The sequence below is a fragment of the Malus domestica genome, chromosome 08 (assembly GCF_042453785.1).
Source record: "Malus domestica chromosome 08, GDT2T_hap1".
Classification (NCBI taxonomy): Eukaryota; Viridiplantae; Streptophyta; class Magnoliopsida; order Rosales; family Rosaceae; genus Malus; species Malus domestica.
Genome location: NC_091668.1, coordinates 25,228,778 through 25,249,543, shown reverse-complemented (window position 1 = coordinate 25,249,543; position 20,766 = coordinate 25,228,778). Strand labels below are relative to the sequence as shown.

The following is a 20,766-nucleotide window of genomic DNA, read 5'->3' as shown; positions in this document are numbered from 1 at the left end:
GCATAAATAGCCTAAGTGCAGTCTGACTGGACAAGTACTAAATAAATGACACCTAAAGTTGATCCTACATTTATGATGTTCTGTCAAAACCACCGACGAAATCCTCGTGTGTTGGAAATGTGCCCTAAAACCAATCATATGATGATACTTTACGGACATTTCACAAAGTTAAACTAATGTAATTTAAATATAAAGGGCAAAGATTATTGTTTGAGCCGTCTCATATAAATGTTATATGCTTAAACAATAAGTCCAAGGAATATGTGATTGGGAGAATGCAATCTAAAGAAGTTAGAGTCATGAGACCATTCTTTCGTAGACACATCCTAAATGTTCTTGATCATAGGATTGCCAATTGGGCATTGACAGTCCGTTAAGATCAGTACGTGTTGTGTCTTCTCTCAGGGAGAATGACTAGTCTCGAGTCATTGGTGTGTGTGACATCAAGACAAGTACGTAGGTGCTCAATAGAGAATGAGTTCACTGAACACGATCAACGAAGAGTTCTCATATTCATGTCACATGAGAACTCATGGTTGGGATAATGCAAAGTAGTCATTTGACCTGAGGCATCACAGTTGTCTTATGGTTAAGTCCTTGATCTTTGATTATGTCAAAGTCACCCCATCCGCGGGTATCCACGGCATCGTTGGGGTTAAGCCACTTAGCCATGGAGGCAATTGAATGCGCAACAAGGGATCTCTAACCTTCAAACCGTTTGGGGGAGAATACTCTATGATATGATTGAAAATCTCTGATCAGAGTATGAATGAGATTTAGGAAGGCGTTCCAAATCACATTCAAGGTAATCATATAAGTAAACGAATCACATTGGATAGTAGACATGAATAAACTATCAAACCAAACAATGTGGTCAAGAGTATTGTATTAGAGAAAGATCGTATTGCATTTGTAATCCTAAACTGAATAGGTTATCCACCTCTTTTGATTAGCTTGGGTAACCATGATATGCTGCTAGGTGTCACTCATGGTTTGTGGAAGCCCTAAACGTGTATAATCACTAAAGGGAGAATTGAAAGTAAGTTTCAATTCACAATCGATTTGAAATGGTTTTAATCGCCCACTGCCTCGCTAAAAGGAACCTAATGGATCATACACCGTGTAAGGTGGAGATTGAAGAAACAATGGAGATGAGTAAGAATAATTAAATGGTTTAATTATTTATGGCAAGGATTAATTAATATGTTAATTAATCAAACGAATAAGTTCGTAAAAGACCACGGGTTAGTTTTGGGCCTCAAGGCCCAATGGGCTTCGAACGTCAAGCCCATTGACTTAAGTTGTATGACAACTTAATTCACAAAGGCCCAAAAGCCCAATAAAACCCTTATGGCCGGCCATGTTAGAGAGAATGGCTTTTTGGTTCTTTAGGTCACTTATTTGAAGGGACTATATAAAGGACTTTATAGCCTAAATTCATTAGGGGTTCCTTTTGGAGAAAATTGGAGAGAACATGTCTCTCCTTTTCTCTCTAGGAGGCCGGCCCCCTTGGAGGGATTTGTTAGCAAACCAACTCCTCTAAGGTCACTCATTTCTTCTCCAATCTAACCTTGGTGTGGAAACTTAGAGGTTCTCAATTTTGGGAACTTGGAAAATCTATTCTTCCATCCAAATCCATGGATCTAAGAAGCAAGGAATGAAGGCCCTCTCTTTGGGTGATTAGCCTTTGCTTATGCAAAGAGGAATCTACAAAGGTATAAATTTCTCAACTCACTTTGATTTAAGTTGAGTCTTGGTTCACCAATCTACTAGGCTTTGAATTTCATGGTTAATGTTTTGTTTTTAAGTGCATGCAAGCATGATTCCGCCTTTAATTGTTAATTGCATGCTAATAGATGTTGCTTAAATGAACATGTTTTCACAAAATCTTCCTTCAAGTGGTATCAGAGCCTAGGTCTAGTAGTTGGTGAATCCTTTTGGGTTTTGTAGTTCATAGTTTTGATTTAAAAGTTGTAATATGTTACAAGCTTTATTCGAAATAACTGAAATAACTTCTCAGGATAGGTCTCACCTATATGCGAAATAACTGAATAAATGTTATTTAAAGCACATATACAGAACTAGGAAATAACTTCTCATACAATGCTCAAATGGGATATTTGAATATACCACCATGACATATTCAACCTCAGGAACAATCCCATATTTTTAGAAAAATTTCCAAGCACCCACGTGTTTGGCACACCAAACGAATTCCCTAACGGCGTTAGGGAATGTCCCATCAAAAATTAGAATATGTCGTTAGAATTACCTGAAGGCGTTAGAATATTCCGTCAACTTTGATGGAATATTCTCCTCCTTCTTCCTTGGTTCGCAGGAGTCCGGCGCCGGTCACCGCTGCGATCGCCGGAAACTAGAAAAATTTTAAAACTTCATATCTTCTTGATTTCTCATCCAAAATTCACGAAATTTAAACCAAATTGAAGCTTAAGATGAGAAGAACATATTCATACCACTTTGGGGACCTAAAACCAATGGAAAGTCGCCTGAAAAACCTTCGATATTCCGGCCAAACCTACAACTCGCTAAACTTGGGCTTCCCGACGTCCAAATCAATTCAAAATTACTCCCGAGCTTCGTGAAAATGTTTTAAGGCTCCCTATATCCTTAAAACTCCTTGAAATCTTCACGATTACAAGTGCATGAACAGTACTCCAAATCGGGGTTCTTGGGTTCTCGGGTTTTCGAGGGTTTCACGTACTACAATTGGTATGGATGTGTTCCTGAGTTCACAAGAAACATAAAGGCCACCTTCACAGCCTTGATCCGCACCTGCAAAGGCTGGTTTGAAGTTGACCATACAATCGTACGGATAATGGATGAAAACCAAGAGAGGAAAGAGAGAGAAAGGTCAACGGGTCAAGGGAATAGGTTGGTGTGTGTGTGTGGTCCAGTTTGCAGCCAATCACAACAAACAACAACCATAAATTTTAAGTTCCAAAAACTTAGGAACTAATTAAATTAGTCTAAAACCCAAACTCAAACCACAACATCACACAATGTACTCGACATCCAAGGGTATTCTAGACATTTCACATAATCAAGGAATATCTTTCGGGACGGGCTGTCACAATATAAGTTTAAAAATGGATTAGAAAAAAATTGAATAGATTTTAGATAAAACAAAATGGTACATTTTACATATAACAAATTGGTATATTTAAAAATGAGTACATTTTAAGATTAAAATTTTGAAAAAAATACATGAATGGGTACATATAATTAGTATGGATACATTTGGGAAAATAAAAAATGGGTACAAATAAATTTAAAAAAATATGGGTACAAATACAAATAAAACTTTAAAAAATATGGGCACAAAAAGAAATTAATATATGGGTGCAAATTAAGACTGAAAAGAAAATTGGTACAAATTAAAAAAGGATTGCAAATTAAAAATGGGTACAAACTAAAACTAAAAATATATGATAAAAAATTTAGTCATAAATATAAATATACTAATTGTAACATTTTTAACATTAAATGAATATATTTAGAAATAAAAATATTTTATTATTAAAATAATTAATGATGTTATTAATACCCAAGGACCTTGATCAAAAATTGAAAAGGAATAGGATTTTAATCAATAGAGTAGCAAAATGAAGGATGAAAACCTAATTTCTTCTAAAAATTAATAATATTTTAATAAATTTGACTAGGCTATTTAGGGGGTGTATTCAATTGAGAATGTGAGATATTTTAATGGATTTATAAATCCATGAATTTTTATGTAGTTTAATTGATTTGTAGAGATTCCATATAAAATTTTGATTCAATTCCCTTAAAATCTCATGGGAAGAAATGAGATTTGTAGTTGCTTAAAATACACTACAAAATCTCTCCAATTCCCTCTAGTTTCTCAACTTTCTCAAATTCTTTAAAATCAATTTCTAATTGAATACACCTGGAATGTTATAAACTTCTTTAAAATCCTATTTGAATACACCCAGATTTCAAAGGATTTTAATAAATTATCTTAAAATTCTAATTGAATACATTTAGAATTTCAGAGAATCACTTGAAATCCTAATTGAATATCCCTAGATTCATTAAAAATATTAAAATTTTAATTGAATACACCCCTTAGTTTTACAGGTGGATATGTATTAGGCTATTAATGTTTATTAAATGAACTGGATGCTGACAAAGCTTTAGAGGTGGAATTGCTCTTACATATTTAAAAAAAAAACGTGGACTATAGAGACTGATAGAAGTCAGTACGGGGCCCCTATCTCCTTAAACCTCGTCTAAAAGTCCTTCCCCTCCGTCCTTCCTCCCTTCCGCTCTTCAACGCTCCGCCGCTTCCTCCGCCGTCCCTCCTTCTCTCATTCTCTCTTTCTCCTCCGCGTCTAAAACCACTTATCAGGGTTTAGGGTTTTTCCCAAAACCACTGAGGTTTTTTCCATCTGAGGTTTCCTTGGCTGATTAGGCTTTTCATATTTCATATTATGCGAATTGAAATTCACCATAACGAAAGCAATGGTTGAGAAGACCAAGGAACCTAAGAAGGGCTCTATCACCGAAGAAGATACCGCCACTCTCCTGCAAAGGTACCTGTTTCCCCTCCCTCATCGATTTCAATATTTTGTATATTTGTGTGTGTATGTGTGTATTTGAGTATGTGGGTTTTTCGTATTTGGAATTTCTGCGTAATGGGTTTAGTATGAGTTGGTTCTATTGGGAATTTCTGAGTATTGGGTTGATGTGTTTTTTCTTTTGGATATTGGGATTTTTGTGTTATTTGTTGATTTGGGTTCATTAATGTGGGGGGTTTTATTTTTGTATTGCTGATGGGCAGGTACGCGCCGACGACTGTACTGGCCCTGCTGCAAGAAGTGGCGAACTCGCCAAAGGGGAAGATTGATTGGAATCGGTTGGTGGCCAAGACTTCAACTGGAATTTCCAATGCCAGAGAGTATCAGATGCTTTGGCGCCATTTAGCGTATCGTGAAGCACTGCTTGACAAATTAGACAATGGGGCTCAACCTTTGGTCTGTTTCCCACCCTTTTCTCTTCATCCATAGAATATGGTGTTTGTTCTACTCTTTTACACAAATGTTGTAGGTTGATAACAATGTAATGTATTAGGTTTTCATTTTTTGGTGAATGATGGGGTTTCTGGGATGGTGAGTATAATGGTATTCTAATGGTTGGGTGTGTGTGAGGAGAGAAAGTTAAAATTTGACCCCATCTCCATAGTTACCATAACCAAATTGTTGTTAGCTTAGATGTACATTACCATAACCAAATTGCTGTTAGCTTAGATGTACATTGTGCTTTCCAGAGCTATTATTTGTGGACATGGTACGAAATGGAGAGGTAAGTTAGTCTCTAGCTCGCTCAATCTAGAGGTGGTTACAAGTAAATGGACTGATAATTTATTTAGATGTACATTGTGCTTTCCAGAGCTATTATTTGTCCACTTGGCTGTCCTCTTCTTTCCGCGTTTTGCCCTCTTTTAATATATTTTCTCTCGTTTCTTCTCAAAAAAAAAAATTGTATGAGCTAATTAACAAATTTCTTGCTGAGGTTAGATTGTGCTGCATTTTCTAGCAAGCTACTTGAGTTACGGTGAAGAATATTATCAGTTCCCCACTCATTATAACTGGCAGGAAACAAGTACATTTTCTTTTTCCATATTCTGAGTGATGTTAAATTTCTTTGGCAGGATGATGATAGTGATTTAGAATATGAAGTGGAAGCTTATCCTGCTGTTAGTGCTGAAGCTTCAACAGAAGCTGTGGCATGTGTGAAGGTATATAAATAATTGCGTACTTAATCAATGATTTGCTTCAAGGTTTATTACTTCTGACCTTCCAGGTCAATCCTTGAATGGAGTGTAACTATTTCAAATACATGCAACCTATTCCTTTTTAGTTTTCATAGCAAATTAGCCATGTTTTCAAATCCAAATTCTTTCTTTCACATTGTCCATCCAAATAGAGCCTTCTAGTTCCCTGCTGAAGCCACTTTTCTGATTGTATAGGTATATCTCACCTGAGCTCTTAATATATAGATGAGAAAGCATGTTATCAACATCTAAAGGTTGTCCTGGAACATGGATACTAGGTTAAGGTGGTTTTACACTTGTTTACCGTTTCCTTTTCCTAGTAGGAGTAGGAATATGTCTTAGATTCCTAAGTTCCAAACAAATTAAATCAATGGTCCACTTAAAATGCCCAGCACTGCAACAAATATTAGGAACTTCAAAACAAGCTTGTTGTTATGGCTCATGTCAAGCAATGGACTTGTTTAAAATATATAATACTGATATTACGACCATTTACTATGGAATTATTTTTGGACCAAGAAGGCTTTTTTTTTTTTTGTGAGATTGTATAACTTTCTTTCCTGTCTGGCTATATTGATAAATTTTGTCCGACCAAGCAACTTCTTTTGCATCATTGGATCAAGGTATGTGCACTCTGCCAATGGGCAAGTAGAATGGTAGAATGAGCACATAGGAACTCCAATGGTAGTTGACCATGCTGTGACCTGGGTATGTCCAGTTTCACACAAGTATATTGCTTTTGCAGTTTCTATGTGAAGCTGGCCTTATATCAGCTGTAAGTAGTTTAGAGTCTGCATAGATTTCAACAGAAATCCGGTGTGTCCCAACTTCTGGTCCATGCCAAGGAGCCAAGGAGGGGGAACATGAAATATTAAGTGGACTTTTCAATTGTCTAGGTACCTTATCATGGTTTACAAACTGTTCTTGGTGTGCCTTTATAAGTGTTGGCTTTATTTTGTGAGAGGCATAAGTGTGAAGACGTGTGTGGCGAATCTGGTGATTGCTATTTTTTGTAGAATTTTCGTGGAGATGAAGGTTCATTTTTGGGCATCTCTAGGGGCTTTTATTGCTTCAGAGTTTAGGGTTAATTCTTCGTTTGCAATTTTCTGGCATAATAAATTCTGGCGTCTGTTTATTAGGGGTTTTGTTTCTTTGCGAGAACTCTGATGTTTTGAAGGTTGTTGGTGCTGTCTTACTCTCCACAGTTTTTTTACTACTTTGTTTCCCCTCTTTAATGAATTTGTCTCCTATAAAAATTATCACAGTTTACATGTTGTGGGGGCACGTGTTTATAAATTTGAACAATTTCTCGATTATTTTCAACCTTACTGATTTTAAGATCCAGCCAGCTTATCTTGTTGAATTGGTTTATTTTCTTGGACAGGTTCTAATTTCATCTGGCTTATCAAGTGACTCAAGTCATCAAAATGGTTTAACTGTTGAGGGTCTGTTGTCCATGAATTTACCCAATCAGTCATCTAGATCGCAACAAAATTTACAACCAACATGTTCAATGCAAGGGAAGAACATTACAGTTCCGGTTTCTGTTCTGAAAAATTCCCTCCCTGCAGTGACAACAACTACAGTGGAAACTGCTGAAGGAGATGATGCATTAGGAAATGGCATGGCTCCTCGAAAGAGAAGAAAGAACTGGTCTGAGGCTGAGGATTTGGAGCTGATTGCTGCTGTGAAGAAATATGGTGAAGGAAATTGGGTAAATATGTTACGAGGAGATTTCAAAGGGGACAGAACACCTAGTCAGCTAGCTCAGGTTTTTTTTTTTCCTGTCACCACCACTAGTTCTCAAGACTTACGTTTTGTTTTTTACTTTATTGTTATGTCTTTTCATGTTTTGGTTTGTTAGTCTTTCCAATGTCTATTTGTAATTTGATGCATTTAAGGAGGCATCAAGAATTCCTCTCCAAAAAAATACAAATGCACCATGTCATGCCGGATAACATGAGCATGATGCTTATGATTATGGTTTGTTGATGGTAGAAATCACATAAATTTTTAGTAAACCCCCCAAAGTTTAGAGCAATGAACAACATAAACATGGTGCTTATGTTATGGTTTACTGGGCACCAAATGACTTCCAAAAGTACTTGAAACTAACTGAGAAACGACTTTTAAAAATAGACTGAAGCATAAATGACATCTAAGAAAGAAATGAGCTAACATAAAGAGATGTAGAGTTTAATGCCAATTACTCTAATTGACTTAAATTTATATAAAAGAAAAAAAAAATTAGAGTCCCTAAAACTGTTGGCTTTTACCCGTTTATATTATTTTCCCAACTTGTCTTGTAGTCAAAGTGGGAGTGTTATCTGGTTTATGAGCAATTAATCACTCTGTCAATGCCCTTCGTATCAGAGGGGAATTAATTAATTGGCATTCTTATTTATTTGAGGTTCCTTTTCCTTACTTTTTTTTATGGAAAAAAAAAAAAAATCTCCAAAAGATGACCTAGAGTTTGAATTATCCCTTGGCTCTGGTCCTTTTATTTTTTTTTACTTTGGAAAAGAAAATCCCTTTGCTTTTGTCATTTAAAGTGATGTAAATGGACTTGAGTATATGTAATTGGAAGGTTTTGTTAATATTGTGGAATTCATAGTCTAGTTGTCATATTGTAGTGGAGTTGGAGACTGAAATAAGAACACATATCATCCTTTACTTGCACTTAATAATCTGATTACATTTTCTACATAAATGCATCATCCTTCAATGTGACCATTAAAGGTTTGACATTATGCCACTTCTTTGCTATACTTTGTACTTCATTTGTAGCTCGTGTCGATGTGCTATTGAAAACTCAGGTTGAAGCCATACATTATTTGACAATTTTATGAATTAATTGAGTTAATTCATAAATTACTATCAGTAATTGATTTATGTATATTTTCAAAGTTAAGCTGAAGTGATCAAAACATAAACTAAAGATTCTTCTAAGGTGGAGTTATGTAGGTGCCATATGGATGTAATTGCACATCAAGCAACTCTGTAAATAATACTGATCAGGTTTCTCACTGTTTCAAATTTCTGGTGCATTCAAAGTCGAGACCATATTAGTAAAGCAATCCGTTGTCATCTAGTTCGGTTAGATGTCTGGGTTTTAGCCAGGTTTCCCGGGTTCAAATCCCGGCAACAGATTTTTCGTTTTCCATATATGAATATATTATGTTAAATCTTGTGAATTATGTTTAGGTTGTGGGCAGTTCATTTCAAGTTACGCACGTGGTCCAACTATTTATCTTTTTGGTTTTGATTGGAAGCATGAATGTGCACCAATGTTTTGTGGAGTTTTTCGTAGTTTCTAAGTTTCAGGGCTATGTTGCTATATATCCTGTTTTTGCTTGTGATTTTGCGGACTTCTTGTCTGCTCTTGTATATGTATTGTTTCTTTGCAATAAAATTTGTTTCTTCTTTAAATCTTAAAAAAAAAAAAAAAAAAAAAAAAAATGTGCACTAATGCTTTTTTTTCCTACTAATTATTTGGGTTTATATTACAGAGGTGGAAAAAGATTAGGGGGAACAATGACTTGAATGTTGGAGGCAGAAGTAAACTTTCAGAAGCACAGTTGGCAGCTCGTCATTCATTGTCCATAGCCCTGAATATGCCTAACATAACAGCTAATACAATTGGCACGGGTGATTTTCTCTCCCATCTATACTGTTCTTAGATTACAGGAAAGTACATATAAATCTTATGTTGCTTCCAGAAATCCTGCAGACTTTCAATGGACCCTCGAGTTCCATCTGAACTTCTTTTTTTCCCAATAGCAAGTCCTGTTAGAGTCAAGGGAAAAATGTAAACATTTTATTATTACCTCATGGTATACTACAGGCCTTTAGAAAGTCATATAATATTATAGAACTTCCTCGTCTTTCTTAATGCCAACGAAGACTATGTTTTTACTTTTGGATTATGGATGTGCATAATCTGTTGAGCAGTTTCAATATTTTAGCTGCTGCATTATCTATTGATCACTGTCCTATTGTTGGGATTGTCATCAACCCCCTTTTTCGAAGTCTTGGCTTTTCCGTGGATGCATCATGCATCGCCTCTTTCATTAAGGGGTGACTTTTGGCATCTTATTTACTGAAACAATTGTGAACGTTTTGATTGGTTTCTTATCTCTATGATTTTAATTGACATTTCTGTGTAATTTATTTAGTAGGATGTCAATCTATAACTAACAGTATTCATGTAAACAGCTGGGACAAGTACACACAGCATGCTTGCTGGAACAAATGCAACTAGTAACTCTCTGCATTTTACTACTGCTGAAGCTAAACCGCTGTCCCAAAAAGGCCTTGACCCAGTGAAAGCTGAAGCAAAACCGCAGTCCCAGGAAGGCCTTAACCCAGCAAAAACATATCAAATGGGATTGTCAGGTTCCACGACAAAAGCTCCAGTGATCGCCAAAAAAACTATATCGAAGCTTACTGATAGTAAGGTAAGAGCTACTGCGGTTGCTGCTGGGGCACGCATTGCTTTTCCTTCAGATGCTGCATCACTTCTCAAGGCTGCTCAGGCAAAGAATGCTGTCCATATCATGCCTACAGTTTGTTCTTCTACCCAATCGGTTAAACCTGGTGGCATGTCTACCCACTCAGAACTTCCTCCTAATGTACATATACTGCGTAGCAGCTCGGTTGCTACGCCACTTTCGACCCCTTCATCCACTGCTGCCACACCTAGCACCACACGCCCTCGGTCTTCAAAAGTTCTTCCTCAGGCAAGTCAGCACACTCCAACAAAAGACGCAATGTTATCCAGACAGACCAATGGCGTTAGCTGTAACCTGGATGCTGAGCAGGTCCAAGATGGAGCAGTTATCTTTAGGGATGGACCGAATGACCAAGTTCAAAAGGATAAACGGGATTCACCTGACCAGAAAGCTGAGTCAAAAAATTTATCAACTAATGCTGAAAAACCCGTTGATACTCCGAAGATTGAAAGTGATGAGACCGGTAGTAAAGCTGTCACGGGTGTACAAGCCAAAGAGGGAAAAAGTGCAAAAGATAATGAGATTCCGCGTTCATCTGTTAATGTAGGAGCCAGTGACCCATCTGCAGTTGACGGTTGTGAAAACCGAAGCGCAAGTGAGAAGCAGACAGATCTTGCCATTGAAACAGATGGATGCAAGGGAAAACAGGTCGTACGCAAAGGGGAGGGTGACATTAAGATCTAGGGGGAGAAGAAGATTAGAGTATCTTGTAAAGATTGTGATGTAAATTTCGATCTAATGAATGCTTTGGAACTTAGACTGGTTGGATGGTTGGTTTTTGTCAATGATGTAAATTCGTGTCAATTTTGGATGGTGATGGTGTGTTCCTGCATTGCATTACACTATTCAAGTTGAGCTCCATGTTGAATTTGAGCAGTCACTCATCGTCGTTTTGGTTTTCGGGTTGTTTTAATGCAATCTGTTTTTCTATTAACAGGTTTACATGAAACGACCTGTTAAGCTAGCATGTGGGAAAATCGAAACTGGAACACAACCGCCCAATACCATGATATTGACACGAATCGCCAAGATACCTCCCGGTCAAATTTTGGGTATTGTTTCCTTTCGCCAGTATAACACTCCGATGGAACCCATTCCTGGCGTGAAGGTATTTTTCAAGAAGCCTAGGAGGCAAAAACAAAAGAGGAATCCTTGAAGAGAGAGGAATGTTGTCCACGAAGAGAAAATTTATACACAAATTTGTAATAATTTAAAACTAATTTAATCGGGAAACCTACATATTACAGGCAACAAGAACCAAGAAAGATTAGGGAAGATTAAGATATATATATATATATATATATATATATATATATTTATGAATTTAGAGAATTGAAAGCGCTACTTTGATCAATTGTAGTGAGACAGCTGAGAGTAATATCTGTTGAAAGAAGATATTAGCTTTGTTCTTCAAGTGATCCAACATGTTTGCTTGTCTACTGTTTACATGTCAAGTAAATCACTTGGATGGTAATTTAGTTGAAGAAATTGAGTCATCCCCTAGACACAAACTTCCCAAGTCCAACGAGTTCGTCGCTACTCCTAATTCCGAAAAGCAAAGAAATCTCTTGAGCGTCATGATGAAGACGACGAAAAAGATGAAGAATGTTGGGTTACTCTCCATATTTCTGCTTGATTTTAAGGTGGAACCTCAAATTTCTCTAAGGAAGACGAAGAAGTTGAGCTTCCGACAATCTTCAAGCCCTCGTCCTGCCCATCCTCCCAAAAACGATGTAAGAACTGACGATGATATTGTTCAAGTTTCAAACGAATTATTCGATCATGACGACAATCTCGCTGCCGAGTCTTTTGCTTTCGACCGTGACATAGACGTTAATCAAAGTCCCAGGCTAGACGTTGATGTTGATGTTGATGTTGATGAAGATGAATATTTTGAGTTTCCTATACTGATTAACAATCCCACGTCCAATCCAACGGACGACCCCTTTCAAAAAGAGTACTCTTCAGGAGGTGATCAACACTCCACTGATAATCATTCTTTTATACAAACAATATTGGGACAACATTTGTTGAAGTCGTTGAGTTTCCGACATCGATCAATCCCCCAACGACACACCTTCCCGGAAACAGAGAAGAACTTTGCTCAAAGACGAATCATCAAGATGAAGGAGAAGAAATCGATGGATAAACCAGATTGCTTTTTAATTCTTCGTTACTTGTTAGGCACCATCCCCATTGTGGTTTAACTTTGGGTTCTGTATTTCTCTGTGTTTTATGGCATTCAATTACTCAACACGTAAACAATAAAGGATTGCAAAGTATAGTTAGCCCTAAACCAATTCCAAATTCTCTGTTTCAAATCAGCGGTAGCCAGAAATTAATTCTGAATCCAGACTCAACTGCGAGAATAACATCGATCGAAATTTAAATATATGCATTCACAATGGAAGAGATGAAACAACTAAACAATAAAGGATAGCGGAATATGAGAGTATAGACAGAAGCAAAAGTGATAAATAACTTCCCAATACAATGTCACAGCAGATTTGAGAGTATAGACAGAACCTGTGTTATTTGAATTTGGTAACAAAACTTTCAACTTCCAATGTGCAAAACATTGTTACAACCAACCATGTGACAACAAAACGGGTGGAAAAAAGAGAGGAAAATATAGACTAACCAAAATCTTTAGGAGGAACGATCAAAGAAGTAGATCGCTGGAATGTGAATTCAAGGAACTATGAGGAAGCTCCCAAATTACTCCACATGCTAAATATCTAATCCGGCTTAGTACAACCTCGATTAAGCACCGTCACTCCTGTTGTTCCTAAATGCAGAGCACCCGTCACAGGAACCAACGTGGAAATTAACAAGTTCAATGGGCATCTCCTTCTAGTTCCTGCATGACTTGCTTATGGAGACATGCCAAATCACAACGCAAGAACAGCTTCTTTGTTTCCTTTTTTGCTCTGACCACTTTTATCCCCTCCCTTTATCATTCTGGAGAGGATATCTGCTTGTTTCGTGTTACCCTCTTGATTTAGGCTCTTAATCAAATCCTTGGTGCTACTCCAGTCGGAGAGCCCTCCTTTCTCCATTATTTTACACAATATTGAGTATGCATTAAGAGTCTTCCCTGCTTCTAAGAGAGCATCCAACACCTTGTCATAGCTTGAGAAATCCACATTGCAATCTCTCTCAAGGCAAAAATCTAACAGCTTGAGGGCTGCAATTGTTTTCCCTTTCTCAGCAAGAACAGATAAAAGGCTATCAAACTGTGGCGTACACCCGCTTTGCATAAGTAGATCGATTCGTCCCAGTGCTTCCTCAACATGACCTCTCATAAAGAGGGTTTCCAAAATCTTGGCAACCAAATCCATGTTCTCCTTCACCCCCTTCTCTACCATACTTTTCATTACTCGGCTTGCAGTTTGAACCCTCCCGTCTTCAAATAGACTCTCCATCACTGACCCGAACAGTGATGCCTCTGGAATATGCCCGCCTTCAAGCATACTGTCCAAAGCTGTTTTAGCATCAGCCGGTTCACCTTTACTCAAGTAGCTGTTAATGAGTAACCTGTAAGAATCTGCTTCTCCAGGGACCCCTCTCCTACCCATGATCCTTAAAATCTCAAAAGCAGAATCAGAATTTCCTTCTTTCGCATGTCCGCACATCAAATTATTGAAGGCAACTGAATCTTGAACACCCTTTTTCATCAACTGCCGGAAAAAAACTTCAGCTTTCTCAGTCTGCCCATGGTTACACAAATACTCAATCATTGGGTTATAAGCACTAGCCTCCAACTCGATAGAACTCTGGGGCCTCAAAATAATTTCTTTCTCAATAAGCTTATCCAGCAGCTTGATTGCTCGATCATAAACCCCGGCCTTGCAAAAGTTCTCAATCAGGATACCATAATGACCAGGCTCAGTGGGAATGCTCAGCCGAATCATTGCCTTGAGGACATCAGCAGCTGCATCCAAATCCCCAGACTTGCACATCAAATATAGCAATTTCTCAAAGATTGAATTATCCTTGGGAGCAATATACCTCTGAACCATCTCCTTCAACATGTTCACAGCTTCATTCTTTTTCTCTGCCTCACAAAGCCCCGGCAATAGAGTCGAAAATGTGACAGCATTCGGTTTAATACCAAAAGACTTCATCTCTTGAAACAACCTCAATGCATCATCAACTCTCCCAACATCAACATACCCTTTAATCATGGTAGTATAGCATATCACATTAGGTTCTAAATTCCTCCCCTTCAACTCCACAAACAACTGCTCTGCCTCATCCATCATCTTAAACCGATTGTACCCATGAATCATAGTGTTATAAGTAACGAGATCAGGCAAAATTCCTCTACTTTTCATATCCTCGTAAAACCGCTTGGCGGTCTCTAATCTCTTGCTCATGAAGAAACCCCAAATCATAACATTATAAGTATGCCTATTTGGCTCTATTCCCTCACTCAGCATTGCATTAAAGTACCTCTTGGCCATCATATACCGGCCACGGCGCATAATGGCCTTAAAGAGAGCCTCATATGATTTGAGACTTCTCTGCACACCCAATTCCTTCATACTATCAAACAATTTAACAGACTCTTGAATAATGCCAGCCTTACCGTATCCGGCCTTGCCGTAGCCATCAATGAGCGCAAGGAAGAGGTCCTCATCGAGCTGCTCGCCTTTTTTCGGCATGTCCAGAAGGATACACCGGGCATGGTTGAGCTTCAAATTCCGGCCCAGAATCTCAATAATCTTCAAATGGGTCTCCCGGTCGTGCTTGAAAAACCCGGACCGCTCGACCCACCTGAAGAATTGGAGGGCGTGCTCCCAGTTCCGAGCGCCGTGCAAGACGTTCCACACTAGGTTGTGGTCGAATTCGGGTACCAAGTTCCGGATCGAGTTCTGTAACCGGGTCGTCCAGGCCCGATTCGCCATCATTCTGCAGATTATGTCCTCTGTCTTCTCTGGGTTTCGAGGACGGTACTGCTTAGGTTTTGGGACATGGATTTGAGTTGGGGATGCGGCTTCGGTTGGTGCTGCAGCTTCGGTGGCGGCTACGGCTTCGGTTGCGGCAGCAGAGGTATCGGTGGCGGATTCGGTTGAGCTGAAGAGGCGGAGGTGCGTGAGGGCCTGAAGATTGGAGGGTCGAGGCCGCCATCGATAGGGTTTAGAGAGAGAAATATACGCCATGGATGGCATAGCAGAGGGTAGGCGTGTGTGAAATGAGAGCTGGGGGGTTTGTAAGGGAGTGAGAGTGAGAGGCAATCACCGAGAAAGCGAGCACTGCGCAGTGCGTTCTGGCTTGTTAGGGTTTAAGCATCAGTCAAAGAAATGTGGGCTTTACGTTTGGGATCTTAGTCCAATTAGTCATGATTTTTTTTTTTGCATATTTTTATAGAAAACTAATGAAAATGATTTGGAAATTTTGAGTTTTAATGATAAGGACAAAATAAAAGGTAAAGTAAATAGTATCATAATTAACTTTTTAGTGTAAAAATATGATTTTTCGTTAAAGTAAACAGTACCGGATGCTTTTCGTTAAAGTTCCCTATTTTTATCTGGGTAAACTACATTCGGTCTCCTCAAGTTTTTGTCCACTTTCAAATCATACGTCTTTTAATTTTGCCTTCGGGTGAGGGCTCTCTATTGGGTTTCCGGTGATTCAATATTATATTACTTTTCTGTTGTCACTTTGGTGGCGGGTTTCTGCTTGGAGTGGTGCGATCTCCGTTGGGTGTGCGGTATTTCGGTTTTTTTGTAAAATGGATGATGTTGTTCACTCCTTCGCCTCCCGTTTTGGCTTGACGGAGGAGGAGGAATGTGAGGTGGTTGTTGGGGACGATTCCCATGTTCGAGTTGCAGATTTTTTATTGGTGGGTAAGCTTCTAGCCCACAAGAGTTATAACTGGGAGGCTTTCATGTCATTTTCCAGAAATCTTTGGCGTCCTAGAACCTGTGTTTCTATACGATTGTTTGGGAGAGTTTTTGCGTGTCGGAGTTGCTATAGATGTATTCCATCCATTGCGCAGACTTCTTAAAGTTCGTCTTCCGAATAGGTCGCGTGTGGATGTGGATTTATTATATGAAAAGCTCCCTGCTTATTGCTTCCTCTGTGGGTGTTTTGATCATGTTGGTCTAGGATGCCATTTGTATTTTGGGGGTGTTATTGAAGCAGGATAAGGCACTGTATGGATCCTGGCTGCAGGCGGAGATCAAGCGTGCTAACAGACCCAACCTCCGCGGTTGGTGGTTTGGTTTGGGTAAGGATGATGCCTTTGTGGATTTGGATGCTGAGCAACCGCACCAGAGTGGGAAGGACTTCCGCTATGGGGGATCTTGATATGGAATGTTCTGGTATCCCAATATCATCCCCAGATTTTCGGGATTTGCAATCAAGTCAGGAGACTTTAGTGGGGCGTGATCCCTGCGTTGACCCGCCCCCAATTACTTCGGAGCCAATTATTGCTTTAAATTCCCACGTAGGTGACGTTACTGAGACCATCACCCATGGGGTCCCCCTCCCCTCTGAGCACATGGTGAATGTAAACGGGAATGAGACTCTCAATCTGGCAGATTTACATGGCCCAATTAATTGTAACCCATCTGAGTATGGGTCTGACTTACCAAATGGGCCTCCTAGCCCCAATAGTTTGGACCCGTTCAATCTGAGTCCCATCATCCGACAAATATGCAGTCCTCCCGAAGGTGCTTCGTCTTGATCATTGAGTCGCATTAGACAGCAAGGCAACAACCCGGTAGTTCAAGCGCTAGAAATTTTGGTTTCTCAGCATGTTCCCCAGGTTCTCTTTCTTTCAAAAACCAAGTGTGATTGGAAGAGAGTTGATTACATTCAACTGGTTTTTATGGATATGCTGCCACTTCTGAGCGTTCGAATTCTTGAGACCTAATTCGTCAGCTTTATGATACTAGCACTCTCCCTTAGATGATATTTGGAGACTTCAATGAGGTCTTTTTGGCCTCGGAAAAAACTAGTGGGAGGGTTTGTAGTCTTTCTCAGATGCAAGGCTTTCGAGATGTGGTGGGTTCGTGTAATTTGGGTAACTTGGGTTTTCATGGGGACATTTTCACTTGGGCTAATTCGGTGATGAAATGCCGACTGGATAGGTGTTTAGCCAATCTAGGATGGCGTGCATTATTTAGACGCTCCCAAGTCATTCATTTCCCTCCCCTTTCCTCGGATCACGTTTCGATTCTACTGCAAGTTCAGAGCTCCTCAGTGCAAAGCCTTCAGCGGCATAGACAATTTCGATTTAAGGAATCTTGGCTTCAGAGAGAGGACTATGCACAAGTGGTTGCGGCTGGTTGGGCTAAGGATGTCTTTGGAACACCCTCGTATCGGGTTTATGAGAAAATTAAGGCAACCCGTGTTAAGCTACTGAAATGGAAGCGTTCTCTGAGTTCTGTTCAGCAGGAGATCAAGGTGGTTCGTGATCAAATGCAAATTTTATTTCAACATCCCTCCGATGGGGTAGAATGGGAGATTGGTAGTTCTTTTTATAGCAAGTTGAATTCTCTTCTTACTCAAGAAGAAGCACATTGGAAGCAGCTGTCGAAGACTACTCGGCAAAACGGCATAAGGGGTTTGTTTGATGAATCGAATAACTGGTGTACCTCATCTGGAGATATCGAGCAGATTGTGGTTAGGTATTTCTCCTCTATGTTTAATTCAAATAGGGAGTCTCAATACGATGTGATTCTAAACTCAGTCCCCAAGCGGGTCACTCCGGAGATGAATAGTTTGTTATGTGCTGAGTATTCAGATGAAGAGATTAAGGAGGCATTGTTTCAAATGGCCCCGCACACAGCCTCAGGGCCTGACGGGCTATCGCCTCTCTTTTATCAGAAGTTTTGGGATATTGTATGTCCGGATGTCATTGCTGCTGTTAAATCTTTTCTTACCTCAGGTTGCATCCTCAAACAGCTTAATTACACCATGGTTTCTCTAATTCTTAAGGTCCCTGAGCCAACGAATATGTCCCAGCTTCAGCATATAGCTTTGTGTAATGTTCTTTACAAGATTGGTGCTAAAGTCATTGTTAATCGGTTAAAGGGGATGATGGATGAAATTATTTCGATGCAGCAATGTGCTTTTGTCCCAGGGGGCTTAATTTCTGATAATTCCCTTGTTGCATCTGAGGTGGGCCATTATCTTCATAATCTTCGAAGGGGCAAACGGGGCTTCCTAGCTTTGAAGCTTGATATGAGTAAGGCATATGACCGTGTGGAGTGGTATTTTCTTAAACAAATTATGCTGCAACTCGGTTTTGATCCTCGCTGGACAGATTTGGTGATGAGTTGCGTTAGCTCTGTTACGTACTCTTTCGTGGTTAATGGCGAGGTTACAGGGTACATTGCTCCCACCCGTGGCCTCAAGCAAGGGGATCCCCTCTCCCCTTATTTATTTCTTATTTGTGTTGAGGGTCTTACCAGTTTGATTGCTCGTTATGAACAACTTGGTCTCATTCATGGAGTTTCTATATGTCGTGGAGCGCCTAGTATAACACATCTACTATTTGCAGATGACAATTTCTTGTTTATGAAAGCTTCTTTTAAGGAATGTTGGTATCTTAAGCAAATATTGCATTATTATGAGGTGGCGTTCGGATAGTGTATAAACTTTAAGAAGTGTGCGGTCTAGTTTTCACCTAATATTAGGCGGGACATCCAGGATCAATTGGCTGCTTACTTAGGTGTTACACGGGTGGATGTACAGGACCAGTATCTCGTTCTGCCTATCATTTTTAGGAGGAACCGCTCTGAAAAGTTTGCTTTTATCAAGGACCGTCTATGGAAAAAATTGAAAGGTTGGAAAGAAAAGTTGCTTAATGCAGCCGAGAAGGAGATTCTTATCAAGGTTGTTGGTCAGTCTCTTCCTATTTACACAATGAACTGCTTTCTTCTATTGAAGTCCTTCTGTGAGGATTTACAGCATTTACTTTGTCATGGGAAAATATGTGCCGTCCCAAGGAGGTGGGTGGTCTTGGCTTTTAGTTGTTGTATGACTTCAATCTTGTGCTTTTTGCAAAACAAGGGTGGCGATTGGTTCAAAATCCTGATTCTTTGGCGTCTTGGCTATTAAAGACCCAAATATTTTCCTTATAACACTTTCTGGCAGGCATCACTATCCTCTCCGTCAGTGTGTTGGAAGGGCATTTTGGAAGCGAGATCAATCCTGGAAAATGGGTCCTGCTAGCGGGTGGGGAATAGAAGCTCAATTAGGATATGGCATGATCTGTGGCTTGATCGTCCGCATCTCTTTGGACCTCTTATGCCTCCTTCTCCGATTGTTGGGGTGGAGTATATGGCTGAATTGATTGTTCCGGAGAAGACGTCTTGGAACATCAACTTGGTCAAGGATTTATTTCCTCCTGATGAGGCTGCACTAATTCTTGTTACTCCGTTAAGCTGCAGGCTTCCGCCTGGTAAGTTAATATGGCATTATGATGCGAAAGGTTTGTTCTATGTAAAGAGTGCTTATAAAATTGTTTTCAATTGTTGCTTTGAGGCTTCTTCTTCGCAATCGTATTCGAGGGGAGCTTCGGTGTGGAAAGCTATATGGAGGGTGGCTATACTGGGTAGAGTAAAGATGTGTATTTAGAGAGCTTATCGTGATATTTTGCCTACTCGTGCTAACCTGGAATCCAAGGGAGTGGTTGTGGACAACATATGTTTGTTTTGTAGTTCCTCTTCGGAGTTGGCGCTACATGTGTTTAAAGATTGTTCATTCACTCGTGAAGTATATGCTTCCTCTCATTTGAGTTTGGGGTTAAGGTCCTCGGGTTAAATTTCAATGTGTGATTGGTTGTCACTATGTGTGGAACGTTTATCCAAGCCAAGTGGATTTATTGTTCATCACTCTCCAAGGAATTTGGCGTGCTAGGAACTTGTTGTTGTGGGATGACAAAGTGAGCAATCCGGCTTTGGTTTCTCATCTTGGTAAGTTGCAACTGGCAAAGTTTGCGAAAACCAAACCCAGTTCCACTTCACGCCATCTTCAGGCGTCATCGCGTTGGATTCCCCCCTAGCTGGGTGGATGAAAGTTAATGTTGATGGCTCTTTTCTTGTTGGATCCAATATAGGAGGTGTAGGTGCGGTATTTCGCAACAAAGTCGACAGCTATGCTGGAGGTTTTGTTTGTAAAATATCCCCTCTGTGGATCGGAATTTGCCTCGAATTGTTGTGGAGTGTGATTCTTTGCAGGTGGTGCAAGCTATTGGTAAGCGAGGCCAGGGGTCTTCACTTATGGAGCTTCTGGTGGAAGATATTCATGCCCTTTTGCGGGTCTTTGTGGACTCGAGTGTTTGTTATATGCGTCGCACTGCTAATGTTACAGCATATAGTATGGCCAAGTTGGCTATTTCTTCTTCTATTGATTTTTGTTGGTATGAGGAGCCTCTGAACTCGATTGTGGAGGCCCTCTCTGATGTTGCTTAAACTTTGTTCA

At 39.6% G+C, this 20,766-nt stretch overlaps 2 protein-coding genes and 1 long non-coding RNA gene across 6 annotated transcripts; 1 reads left to right on the top strand and 2 right to left on the bottom strand.

Moving 5' to 3' along the window:
- Positions 1 to 4,226: 4,226 nt before the first annotated feature.
- LOC103441673 (putative GPI-anchored protein pfl2) lies at positions 4,227 to 11,206 on the top strand. 4 transcript variants are annotated; one of them, XM_017333994.3, is made up of 7 exons: positions 4,227 to 4,574; positions 4,823 to 5,015; positions 5,693 to 5,779; positions 7,200 to 7,260; positions 7,387 to 7,586; positions 9,325 to 9,463; positions 10,031 to 11,206. In XM_017333994.3, exons 1-7 carry the CDS (start codon positions 4,504 to 4,506, stop codon positions 11,008 to 11,010), a joined length of 1,731 nt encoding a protein of 576 aa, XP_017189483.3. In that variant the 5' UTR covers positions 4,227 to 4,503; the 3' UTR covers positions 11,011 to 11,206. The 4 variants fall into 4 exon arrangements, with proteins under 4 accessions (XP_017189483.3, XP_008378592.3, XP_070681985.1 ...); XM_070825884.1 differs by having other exon boundaries at positions 4,434 to 4,578; positions 4,827 to 5,015; XM_008380370.4 differs by having other exon boundaries at positions 7,200 to 7,586.
- Positions 4,263 to 5,411, bottom strand: LOC139197907 (uncharacterized). The gene is made up of 2 exons (XR_011583291.1): positions 4,827 to 5,411; positions 4,263 to 4,578 (listed from the first exon to the last, which is right to left on the bottom strand). It is a non-coding gene; the product is annotated as an uncharacterized lncRNA (long non-coding RNA).
- A 1,575-nt stretch (positions 11,207 to 12,781) lies between the features above and the next one.
- LOC103441674 (large ribosomal subunit protein mL102 (rPPR5)-like) lies at positions 12,782 to 15,660 on the bottom strand. The gene has a single exon (XM_008380373.4). The coding sequence runs from the start codon at positions 15,498 to 15,500 to the stop codon at positions 13,218 to 13,220; it is 2,283 nt and encodes a 760-aa protein (XP_008378595.1). The 5' UTR covers positions 15,501 to 15,660; the 3' UTR covers positions 12,782 to 13,217.
- Positions 15,661 to 20,766: the final 5,106 nt, after the last annotated feature.